Consider the following 13,170-nt stretch of genomic DNA (forward strand, 5'->3'; position numbering starts at 1 on the left):
AATTTGAGTCATATTTTGGTATACTTCTAAGTTCTTACTGTTCTTTTATATTGGCTCTCGAAGGGCAGTGAACACAATTATAGGTCCTGTGTAGTATATGTTATCTTATGGGAGCTTAATAAGCATCAGTTATTTTTGATTTGCCATTAACTGATTCAAATAATTAATTCTTTTCTTAATACAGAGTTAATAAGAGGTCTCTTCTGGTAAGATTTTGAAAAATCCCATTAAGCAATATTCAACTCAAACTTTTAAATGTTTGAAAGTTATTAGACTATATTAAGTAAAATGAATATCCTTTTGCAAATTTAAAATGAGTATTACAAAATCAGAATTTATCTCTTAATTCTTTTTGGAAAGGGGTGGATTTGTATAAGTTAAGGATTTTTCTTTTGCATTTATGATCAAGTTCAAAGTGAATATGAGCCAAAAAAAGGAAATATGAGCAAAACTGTATATTCTATAGTAAAATGAAACGTAATTTTTTTTTCAGGTTAAACTACAGAACAACATATCATATCAGATGGCAGATATACATCATTTAAAGGGTAAGAAACTTAATTGCAGATTAAAGATAAATAAAGTTCACGAAATGTCTAAAATCCTTAAGAATTAAATATTGTTAGCTAAATGAAATAAAATGTTTTGAACAGAGTGATTCCAAGGCATTTATCCTTCTGTCTTAAGATAGAATAAAAGATTATAATGTTGCTTTATATATAATAAATACAAGTTAAAATTTGCATTTAAATCTTGTGTGGTAGACTGATTTCATGCAATGAAATGTTAAAAGAAGCATCAGAGAAAATTGAGCTGTAGCTTCAGAAGCTATCAGATTTCTAGGGAAAAGGTTAAGGGATAATCCCTTTGTACTGTTTCCAGCTGCTAAAATAATCCATTCGGGTCTAGAGGAGCTTTGGACAGGTCCTCCATGCTTAGTGTTTTAGATACCCTGGGAATAGAAAGAAACTTAGAACAGAAAGAAAACTTGAAAAGAAAGAAGCCAGGAAGGAAGAATCTGGGTGATTCAGTTGGTCAAGTGACTGCTTTCAGCTCAGGTTAGGATCCTGGATCCCAGGATCTAGTCCCACATACTGCATCAGGCTCCCTGCTCAGCAGGGAGTCTGCTTCTCCCTCTGACCCTCCCTGCTCTTATGCTCTCTCTCTCAAATAAATAAATAAAATCTTAAAAAAAAAAAAAAAAAAAGGAAAGAAAGAAAGAAGCCAGGAAAAAACCTGGAGATATAGATATAGATATATAGATATATAGATATATAGATATATAGATATATAGATATAGATATAGATATTCCCCCCTTAGGTGAAAAAATATATCACTAAAGCTTTTATAAAAAATAATGATAGTTAAGGAGAATAAACTCTATATACATTCCTTACATTACTTCACACCATCACTGGCCTTTGGAATTTGGGGTCTGAAGAGCACCCCCCTTTCCCTCCCACCTTTAGTTACAGCACTATATTATTTTAAAACTTTGCAACAATGACTCTAAGATTTTGTATGTGGTTAATAAATGCTTTGTAATTTCAAAAATATATCTTTATTCTATAACCATTTTAATACTCTTTAGGTAGAATTAGATGTTACATTTCTATTGTCCTCTTGAAGAAGCTAACCTGAGCTGGCTTTGTAGTTTATTGAAGTTTTGCTCTTCACCTAGCAAAACCATCTTTTTGTGTATGTGTGTGTGTGTTGTAACTTGAAAATAGAAATTATTTTTTACTATCTGTGATTTAGAACAGCTTTGATGTTCTCTTAGAAATTTACTTCCTGGGTGGCCATGTCTGATTTTGTTGCCTTTGTGTCCATGTTTTACTCTTTTTGACTCACAGCAGTACATCAGGAAGACACGGAAGATGCCACTCTGTCAGTGCTGCTTTCTGCTTGCTATTTTTTTTTAAGATTTTATTTATTTATTTGACAGATATCACAAGTAGACAGAGAGGCAGGCAGAGAGAGGGGGTGGGAAGCAGGCTCCCCGCAGAGCGGAGAGCCCGATGCGGGGCTCGATCCCAGGATCCTGGGATCATGACCTGAGCCGAAGGCAGAAGCTCAACCCACTGAGCCACCCAGGCACCCCTCTGCTTGCTATTTTAACAAATGATTCTGTTTGTCATCAAAGTACTTTCCTATTAAATAATCATAGATCAGTTGAATAAGAAGTCCAGTGGCTTCTGCTAGTCAATGCCAAAGTAAATGACAACCCCTGTGACTGAGTAAAAATCTTTATTTATTGTATTGTGTGCAATGAAGTAGATCTTGAGATGTTTGGAAATTTTCTGTGATAATCTTTAGTGGTAAGAAAGGCTTTGATTGGAACTCATAACTGTACAACTTTTGGTCTTAGTGCAGTTACTGAAGCTTGGACTCTTAGGAGTGAATATCCTTTTAAATGGACTTTTTGCACTTTAGGAACTATTTCTACTGAAACAAACTTCAAATCAATTATAAAATTCAAATTGGACTGTTTTCATTGAAATTAACATTGGGTATAATGGAATTAATACACACTAAGACTCTAAAAAACCTTATGGTAGTTAATATTTTTTTGGAAATGAAAGGAATGAGAGTTGGTTTTTAATCCCTGAGATAACAAAGTAACATTTTAGTATACACCCATTTATCTTGAATAGCTCGCCTTATTTTTATGCCTATTACTGAAAGGAAATTTGAAATAAAAATTTTCTAGAAGTAAATTTATTTATTTATTTATTTTGCCTTAAGTGTTGGTTCTAGGCAACCCATTTCTTAACTACATCCCTCTTGAAGGAGCATGGCCATGCCTTTCTGTAATATACCCTGGTGTTACTGTCAGAAGTAGATCATTCTGCATGATCAGCTGTGGACCTGATCTCTTGTTAAGTTACTCTGAGAATCCTGCTGTGGTTTTTAGGGGGAGCCACAGTAGACACAGTATCTTTGGGTTTAAAATAAAGAAAACAAGGGATGCTTCGCTGGCTCAGTTGGATAGAACATGCAACTCTTGATCTTGGGGTTGTGAGTTTGAGCCCCAGGTTGAGTGTGGAGCCTATTTAAAAAGTAAAATAAAATATACTGCAAGAAAGAAGGTAGAATAAAGACAATTAAAAAAAAATAAAAAAACACGGCCATCAGCTGAAGGTAAAATTGAGATATGGGAAAATTTTTCTTTAGTTTTGCTCTCCGATCTATTTACTTCTCCCCTTTTCAGGTCTTTGTGTTAAAGCACCAATTAGCTCCCGGCTTTGTAATCCTTTCCCTGTATTCAAACAGAAAAGAATCTGGTAGTTTACATGGACTGGAACTCACTGATGTTTTATTTTTCTTTGTCAATTGTATCTTAAGCCTTTTATTTCCAGTTACAAATAAAACTTTAGTTCTTTTTTTTTTTTTTTTTAAAGATTTTATTTATTTAATTGACAGAGAGATAGAGATCACAAGTAGGCAGAGGCAGGCAGAGGGAGAGAGAGAAGCAGGCTCTCTGCCAAGCAGGGAGCCCGATGCGGGGCTCGATCCCAGGACTCTGAGATCATGACCTGAGCCGAAGGCAGAGGCTTTAACCACTGAGCCACCCAGGCGCCCCAAAACTTTAGTTCTTTATAAAGGAATTTCCAATGTAGTTAGCGAAAAACTGTATGGGGAGGAGGAGAAGCCATCCCAAATCTTTTTTTTTTTTTTTTTAAAGATTGTATTTATTTATTTGACAGAGAGAGACACAGCGAGAGAGGAAACACAAGCAGGGAGACTGGGAGAGGGAGAAGCAGACTCCCCGCTATACAGGGAGCCCAATGCGGGGCTTGATTCCAGGACCCTGGAATCATGAGGGATCATGACCTGAGCCGAAGGCAGACGCTTAACTGACTGAGCCACACAGGTGCTCCACAAATCTTGAAATCATACTAAGCCTCAGGCTCATTCTGAAGATAAACTTAGCTACTTCAGTTATTTTACTGTGTGGGGGAAAAGAAGCCTAAAGACCACCAGTTGAAGTACATTCTCTAGTGGCTAGCTGCTTAGTGGTGCTCATTTTTTTTAATTGCAGTAACTTTTCAGTTTTAGAACCTTTCCTGCCTGAATACAGGTTCACTGAACTAGCTGACCATAAGCTACAAGGCTTTTTTGCCTCTTGCTGAGATCTCATTGTCTCTATAGAATCAACATCCATAGCTGAGGCCAGAGTTTGTCCTACCTCTAGTCCTCTGTGTCTTAGGAGATGGAGCCAGGGGTCAAGTAATAAGCAGAATGTGTTATTCAGGGATACCTGACATCAAATTTGCTATTTTTATCTGAGGTGGTTGTAATAGGTGAAAAACTATGAAGATCAACCATGTTTACATATTGGAGAATTAATAGAGTAAAAAGAAAGTTAAAATGTGGCTTGACTAAACTTACAGAAACAGAATGGAATGGTGGTTACCAGGGGTTGAAGTTGGGGTGGGGAAAATGAGGAGATGTTGGTCAAAATGTACAATCTCTCAGTTATAAGATGAGTAAGTTTTGGGGATCTAATAAACAACATCGTGATTATAGTTAAGGATACTGTATTGTGTTCTTGAAAATTCCTAAGAGAGTGTATTTTAAATGTTCTCACCACAAAAAAGAAATGATGATGATGTGAGATGATGGAGGTGTTAGCTAATGCTTTAGTGGTAATCATTCACAGTACATAAGTGAATTAAATCAACACGTTATACATTTTAAACTTATACAGTGTTCTATCTCAAAAATATATTTTTTAAAGATTTTATTTACTTATTTGACAGGGAGAGAGAGAGAGTGAGAGAGGGAACATAAGCAGAGGGAGTGGGAGAGGGAGAAGAAGGCTCCCCACTGAGCAGAGAGCCCAATGTGGGACTTGATCCCAGAACCCTGGGATCATGACCTGAGCTGAAGGCAGATGCTTAATGAGTGAGCCACCCAGGTGCCCTCAAAAAATTTTTTTAAATAAAAAATGTGGCTTGAATATATAAACATAATTATCAGTTACAAATATTTTACGTGAATCATTAACTTTTCACCACTGGTTATTATACTATACAATAACGATTAATATGCATGTTGTTAAATGTTTTATTTATATACTTCAGCAAGTGTCCATCTGACTTTAAAAATTTTTATTTGTTGTCATTGTCACAGTTATGATTCCACAATAAAATTTAGAAAGTAGAGAAAAAAATATGCTCAGAGTCCCACCACTAAACATGATCACTGGTAGCACTTTGATATGTTGTTATTCTAGTCCAGTTTTTTACATGTATATAATTACATTATAAATATATTTTACCTCTGCTTTTTGAAAACTTATATCCCAAGCATTTTTGGAGTGCCTTTAAAGTAATAAGACTAATTTTAGAAGCCTTCCATGAGAAGTAGATGTTATAATATTGGTACATTATGATTAGATATATTTAGTCTTTTTTTTTTTTAAAGGCTTCTTTTTTTTTTTTTTTTTTTAATTTGACAGACAGATCACAAGTAGGCAAAGAGGCAGGCAGAGAGAGAGGAGGAGGAGGCAGGCTCCCTGCTGAACAGAGAACCCAATGCGGGACTCGATCCCAGGACCCTGGGATCATGACCTGAGCCAAAGGCAGAGGCTTTAACCACTGAGCCACCCAGGTGCCCCTAGATATATTTAGTCTTAAGAGATGTTACTTTAGGGGCGCCTGGGTGGCTCAGTGGGTTAAAACCTCTGCCTTCAGCTCGGGTCATGATCCCAGGGTCCTGGGATCGAGCCCCGCGTCGGGCTCTCTGCTTGGCAGGGAGCCTGCTTCCCTTCCTCTCTCTCTGCCTGCCTCTCTGCCTACTTGTGATCTCTGTCTGTCAAATAAATAAATAAAATCTTTAAAAAAAAAAAAAAAGAGATGTTACTTTATATAGAAAAGACTTCTCTTGCCATTTATAAAAATTAAGACTTTCTTAACTACTACTTTTGCTTACTGCTAAGGCTGTTAGCTAATTTTTTAAAAGAAGATTTTATTTATTTGAGAGAGAGAGAGAGCGCATGAAAGGGGCGAGGGGCAGAGGGAGAAGCCAGCTCTCTGATGAGCAGAGGGCCTGATGTGGGACTTGATCCTGGGACTCCAGGATCATGACCTGAGCCGAAGGCAGTTGCTTAACCAACTGAGCCACCCAGGCTCCCGAATTTTTTTAATCCTCTGTTTAAGAAACTGACGTTTCTCTTCTCTGGCTGCATTTCTTTTATTTGTAGGGCCTCGTGAAGAGGGAGCAATCTATAAAATATGGGGCCGGTGATTGTGGATTAAATGTCAACAAAAGAATATCTGGGGCACCTGTGTGGCTCAGTCTGTTAAGCTTCCAACTCTTGATTTTGGCTCAGGTCATGATCTTAGGGTTGTGAGATCAAGCCTGGCAGTGGTTCCCACTCTGCATTGGGCGTGGAGCCTACTAAAGCTCTCTTTCCCTCTCCCTCTGCCCGTCCCAGCCTCCCCTTCTCTGGGGAGCAGGGGGCGGGGAAGAGCATCTGGTCCCACTTTTAATCTACTCTTCAGCTTGGAATTTCATGTTACTCATTACAACTAAAACTTTGAGCTCTTGTCCAGAAATTATAAGCTTTGAAAATATAATTATAGTATATGTGGACCTAGCATTAGTAGCAGAACTAGAAATGAGATCCATAGTGATTGGCATTTAATTTGGAAGTCAAATGTGATTTAGAATGAAAAGAAACCGTGAATTCTCTGTCCATAGCCAAAACATCGATTCCCTGCTCCCCTTTTATGTATTTATTTATTTTTAAGATTTTATTTATTCATTAGACAGAGGTCACAAGTAGTCATAGAGGCAGGCAGAGAGAGTGAGGGGGAAGCAGGCTACCCACTGAGCCACCCAGGCACTCCCCCCAACTCCCCTTTTATAAAGCAGATAGGTTTAAAGAGTTAGGGTTTTTTGGTTTTTGTCTTAGTTGCTATTAAGCATCTGACTCTTGGTTTCATCTCAGGTCACGATCTCAGAGTCAAGAGAAGAGCCCCTATCTTGGGCTCCTGCTCAGTGCAGAGTCTGCCTGAGATTCTCTCCCTATCCCTCTCCCTCTGTCCCTCCCCCTGCTCACTCTCTCTCCCCCACCTTAAATAAATAAATCTTAAAAAAATTTTATTGCCCATGCTTGTGTTATAAAAGACAATTAAATGTGGTACTAATTATACAATTTAACTGCCCTAGAGTTTGAGTAAAGAAATTGAGAAGTGTATATAAATTTTTAAAATCCTGTAATTTCTTGATAAGAAGCATTAGAGTGAGTAAACTATTCCTTTGATTCTTTGTGTGGCTAGAGCAACTTGCTGAACTTCGTCAGGAGTTTCTTCGACAAGAAGACCAGCTTCAGGACTACAGGAAGAACACTACTTACCTTGTGAAGAGGTTAGAATATGAGAGGTGAGATGCTATATGCAACAAATAGTTATGAATCTGGAATATTTGTCCAACTTTTGGACAATTTCTTTCTTTCTTTCTGATTTCTGTTTTTTTCTTTCATTTCATTAGGTCTTTTAAATTCCTTTTCTGTTGTCTTTCTATGCCTCTTTGAAATCTACTCTCTTTCATTTTGATATGATAAACACCATAAAAATATCTTTTACACGATATGTTTAGTCTGCCCATATAGAATAATTCATTGTCAGCCAGAAAATCTTGCAAGGCCTGAGTTCCATTGCATTAGATGTGCAAAGACTGACAGGAGAATCTGTGGTTCTCTTTGAGGGGCATTCAGAAGACAAAGCCCATGCTGGGAGGTGTCCCCAGAATGGCTGAGGGATTGAGTTCCAGCAGCTCCTGCTCTGTATTTCAGTCCTCTTGTGTACACCTCTACACTCAGTTGGTGAGGAGGTCAGGGAACCTCTTTCTAGCAATCACTCTTTAAAAATTTGTTATTTCTTTAATCAGTTTTACAATGAAAGGTATCTTTTGGATCTGCATACCCAAAACTAGAAAGATGAACCATATTTTAAAGCACCATGTATCCATTTCTGACTTCCTACTCTTGTAGTAATCAATATGCATCTACTTACATACATGTATTTTAACCCAATAGTATTCAGTAGTTTTCAGTTTATCTATAGAATTAGAGAGTTAGCATATTCAAGGGTAATATATTATTCCAGCATGTTAGTGTACCAAATTGTTAGTGTACCAATTGTTAATCTCTCCCAATTGCTGGACTGTTGTAGTTTTCCTTATCTTACTGTTGTAAACACCAGCTATAGACATTTTAATGCAAAAAGGATTTCTCTCTCTTATGTTGTTTCACTGGTATATATTCTCAAATACAGTATTGTATTGGTTTTGTTTGCATCACATATATGAAAAATGGTTGTACTAATTTATAATGTAAATATTTTCCCATACCCCTACCAATGTTGGCTTTTATAATTCAGTCTTAATTTCTAGTATAGGAATAAAGTACCATCATATATACATATAAGAAGTTTAATTGTACTTTTAATGGTTAAAGTTAACATTTTTCTGTATAGTTTACAACTATTTGTTTCTTTTTGTATGAATGATGTATTTGTATTCTATGACCAGTGGAAATTCCCAATCTTTATCTCTTCTGTTCCTTTACGTTTTTTCTTGATGGCTCCATTCTCTCTTATTTATTGGTTCCTTCCATTCTTGTTCTTCTTATGGTTTAGACTCTTACTGTTGTGTTGAAATGCTATCTTTTGGATGAATCATCTGCTACTATTCCTTATCAACTCATAATTCTGTGTTTTCTCATCTGTTACTATATATTGGTCTCATGGTTTTCTCTTCTGTAATGTCTTTTCTGTGTTTGAAGTTGGCTTTGATAGTTGTTTCTTTATAAATGTAATTTATAAAAATAATTTTTCATCTTTCTAATTTCCGTTATTTTAATTAGCTTTATAGTATTCTTTTCCTAAATATTCTCAGAATTTTGACTGTGAGCTATTTTTATATCTTTTCTTTGTCCTGTGCCCATCCTCTTGCTAACTGAATGCTTTATCTTTATAAATGTATGTTTTCAACTTCTAGACAACTTTGAAAAGTCAATGCAAGATAATATAGCTTAAAAGAATGACTCTGTGATTTAGTTTTCAGTGTGGACAACAGATCAAGGAGTTAAGAGCACAACATGAAGAAAATATTAAAAAGTTAGCTGACCAGTTTTTGCAGGAACAAAAGGTAAATTTAAAAAATACTTAGAATACATTCTTGTTATAAATCTTGTAATTTAGAAATTAAAATATGTACTTTTGTCATAAAGCATTGTATTTTTAAGTATTCTAGCTTGCCAGTATTTAAAATTGACTTGCAGTGTTTTTATTGCTGAGTAAATTAGACATTTGCAAAAAATATAACCTCAACTCTTGTAACTAATTTTGGGTTAAATATTTTTTATCTGACTTTCAAAAATAATTTTGCTATTAATATATTTCTCGGATTGTAAAGTGGATATTCCATCCGTTACTTCTTATTTTATGCTTTTGAGAAATAGAAAAATTTGAGACACCTGTTCATAAAGTATTAGTATCTGTTACTTTAAATTCTTTTCTTAAAACACAGAAATGAAACATTAGTCATTTTGATTCATATTTTTGGGGGTGGCAATTTCTTTTATTAATTTATCCATTTTCATTTGCTATATATTATGAAGGCCCTGCTAGAAATGGAAGGAACTTGAAAATTACTAGACATTAGGACATGCATTTTTTTTGCATCGTGTAATCTCACCTGATTAACCATGATTTGTAAAAAGTCTTGGGATTTAAAGAGAGATGGAATAGTGAAAAGTGTTAACATCTTACCTACAGGACTAGAAGTTAAGGAAACCAGATTTGTTCTTGGCTAACTCACTATTTTATAGCATAATATCGAGGGCATTGTTCTTTCTGTTTCATTTTTTGAATCTACAAAGTGGAGTAGCCGCTGCTCATCTGCAGTCTGCCTTGAAGAAATGTGAGCATAGATTGCTAGAAGATGACAGTGAGTGACTGAGTGAGCTACCATCTTAGCATAGAGGCATTGAAGGCAGCCAGAGGTATTATTGAGACACTAGATGGCTAGAGGGGCATAGTAGAACACAAAAGAAAGAGAGGGGTTTGCTGTTGCAATTGAATTATTATAAGACCAATATATAAATAAGGGGATAAATTTACTCTCTTCTGTTCTCCCAAGAAGAACAGATGAGACCTTTTCCTTTTTTCCGGGCAAGTGTGTACTAGGCTATTTTTATATTATTAGTTAACTAATGTTCTCTCCAGTTCTTATTTACCCTTATTTTGCCCTAAATGGAACAAAGAGGGGAGGAACTTCTCCTTTCTAGGGTAGCGCACCAGCCCTTACCCTTCAGGCCAGCTGCTAGTCCTACTCCCTATCCTTCATTCCCTGTTCTACTACCTTAATAAATTGATTCTGTGAAATTTCAGTTGTTTTTTTTTCATTGGAACAAATCTAATGGAAACTGTATGAAACAAGCATAAGTTGTATTCAGGGATTTTTTTTTTTTTAACCAACCACATGCCTACCTTAGAAATTACTGTGATGAAGAGGTCTGCAAACTAAATCCAACCTGCTGCCTGTGTCCATACAACCCATAAGCAAAACATGGTTATTACATTTAAAAATGGTTGAAAAAAACTAGGGAATATTTTATGACATTGGAAAATTAAAAGAAATTCATATTTTAGTGTCTGTAAATACCGTTTTTTTGGAACACAGCCATAGTCATTTGTTTACTGCTTTCATGCTATAAAGGAGGAGCAATTGTTGTAGAGCAGAGAAAACTAAGAATACCTGAGGGCTTAAATGAAATAGAGTATTCTGGATTGGATCCTAGAACAGAAAAAGGGCATAATGGAAAAAGAAGTGAAATCTGAATAAAGTCTGGAGTTCTCTTAATAATGTACTAATGCTGGTTTCATAGTTTTGCAAATGGACTGTGCTAACATAAGATGTTAACATTAAGGGAAATCCGGTGAGGAGTATAACTTCTCTGTAAGTCTAAAATTATTTCAGAATAAAAAGTTTTATTTAAAAAACATTTAGTGGCCCTCTTACCACATCACCAACATTGCGTTTAGAAAACCATCTAATTTTATTAAGAACATTTGCTATTGTCCAATCATATCAAGGTACTATCTTTAATAATTCATCTTCATTAACTATTTTAAATGGGAAAGTATTTTTGAGCAGTAATTTGTTGACTTTAAGTTTTGCTTAATATTATTTGTTTTATCCACCTCTACAAAGAGTACTATAGAAATAGCCTTATGATATAGCATTATAGTGAAATGCACAGAGATGCAGCCTGGCTCTTCAGGTTGTACCTCATGGATTTTCTTACCCTCAGCCTTCCTATTGACATGTTCAAAAATTTCAGTGTTATTTCACTCATCGATTATTAGGCTCAGAATTGGCTCCCAGGAGATGTGGGAATGAGGAAGACTGTGGTTTCTCTGTAACTATCTTGGTAACCTTGGATAAGCTACTGAACTTCTTCAAGCCTCAGTCTGACTTCATTATTTCCAAAGCTGTTCACTTTACTAGAGGATAGATTTGAAAGCAGTTTGTAAACTATGAAGCACAGTGCAAATGTTTATTGTTAATTTTATCTGCCAGCCCCACTGGAATACCTATACCTGATTGTCAAAACACCTTTTCTTCTTTATTGTGACAGATTTTTATAATTTGACTTGTTTTTCTAGATTTCCTTTAGATTTTTTGGTACTATTGTTTTTTATTGATTTTCTTTAGATTTTTTTAGTACTATTGTTTTTTATAACGAAATTTTATAATTTGACTTTCCTAGATTTCCTTTAGATTTTTTAGTATATTGTTTTTTGTAACATTGCATAGTGCTTTAGAGGTGACAAAGCATTTATATATGCATTAAATATTAAGTAGAAGGACCTAGGTGGCAACACAAGTATTTGTATTTAACTCCTTGCCTCTCTCAATTTTCCACTGAGGTCACTCAACCAATATGAAAGGCAAAACTGACCCACCAATAGAATTGAGTCAGGCCTAACCAGGTGTCTGAAGATTCAAGTTTCCAAAGAGATGATTGGGATAGAAGCATGTTAGAATACACTGACCTGTGTATTGTTCTGCCATTACTTCCTATGCTTGGGTGGCCAGTGCACCTAGAAAGAAGTCTGCCTGTTTTCCACCCTTGCTGTTTCTGCTTCTGGAAAAGCCTGGCAGGGTCACTAGCCATCTGTCACACTTGAGGGGGCACCCAGGTGCCAGCCTCCTATAGTCCACCATCCTGCTCGTTCACACCATAGGCCTTTAGAGAACTCACCCTGCCTGTAGCACCTAGGATAATGCCCAGCTGTAGTCCTCCACAACAACCTACAGTGCTCAGCAAGACTATCTTGCAGCATCACTCCCTCAGCATGGCCAAAGAAAATTACCTCTGCCCAACACTTTAGACCACTTACTCTAAAAAGTGTTATTCTTTTATTTCATATTAGGTCTAAAAACTGAACAGAAAATAGTATTATATCCCACATCTCCAAGTGTTTGGAATTTGGACTCATAGTATATGCTTCGGAAAATGAACTGTTTCAGAACATTTAATTGGTAGTTGTGTCAATTGCTTAATCTTTTGAAATGAAAAATATTTACTATTACCAAATCTTTATTTAACAGCAAGACTCAAACAGGTTTGAATCAAAAGATGAAAATGATTTGGGTATAAACAATCATGCAGTACCTAAAAACATTCCCAAAGTAGCTGAGAATGCTGCAGATAAGAATGAAGAACCATCAAGCAATCATATTCCACATGGGAAAGGTATTACTATTTTGTTTTGTGTTAATAGGATATTAACTTTTTCTACTCACTTTGAAGTGAACATTTTCAGTCATAAAGAATATTGCTTGATTTTAGCTTAGTTATGATTAGGTGTCAGTGTTGTTTCAAATTTGGATTTTTTGATAGAAAAGAGAAAAGAGTAAATTGTTTTAGAGTTACAACTGTGTCCAAAGCAAGATATAACGATATGCAGTCAATGTAGCCTACTGCTTTAGAAACTGATTATTACATTTGTTCAAAACCTTTTCAATTATGTAAGGGAACAAAAGAATTATTGGGGTGGCTCAGTTGGTTAAGTGGCCAACTCTGAATTTTGACTCAGGTCATGATCTCAGGGTCACGGGATCAAGCCCTCTATCGGGCTCCACCCTCA

General features: G+C 35.8%; 1 protein-coding gene across 2 annotated transcripts in view; it reads left to right on the plus strand.

Annotated features, from left to right (window-relative positions):
• The window catches only part of LOC111158985 (cancer susceptibility 4), a 107,461-nt gene that overhangs the window by 35,289 nt on the left and 59,002 nt on the right, over positions 1–13,170 (plus strand). For both annotated transcript variants that reach the window (XM_022521336.1, XM_022521345.1), the window contains exons 2-5: positions 494–548; positions 7,291–7,393; positions 9,070–9,160; positions 12,632–12,776. In XM_022521336.1, the coding sequence (XP_022377044.1) occupies positions 494–548; positions 7,291–7,393; positions 9,070–9,160; positions 12,632–12,776 (394 nt within the window). The remainder of the gene's footprint in view (positions 1–493; positions 549–7,290; positions 7,394–9,069; positions 9,161–12,631; positions 12,777–13,170) is intronic.

Source organism: Enhydra lutris, unplaced genomic scaffold (genome assembly GCF_002288905.1).
Source record: "Enhydra lutris kenyoni isolate GAN:26980312 unplaced genomic scaffold, ASM228890v2 scaffoldscaffold4, whole genome shotgun sequence".
In the NCBI taxonomy this organism is placed as follows: Eukaryota; Metazoa; Chordata; class Mammalia; order Carnivora; family Mustelidae; genus Enhydra; species Enhydra lutris.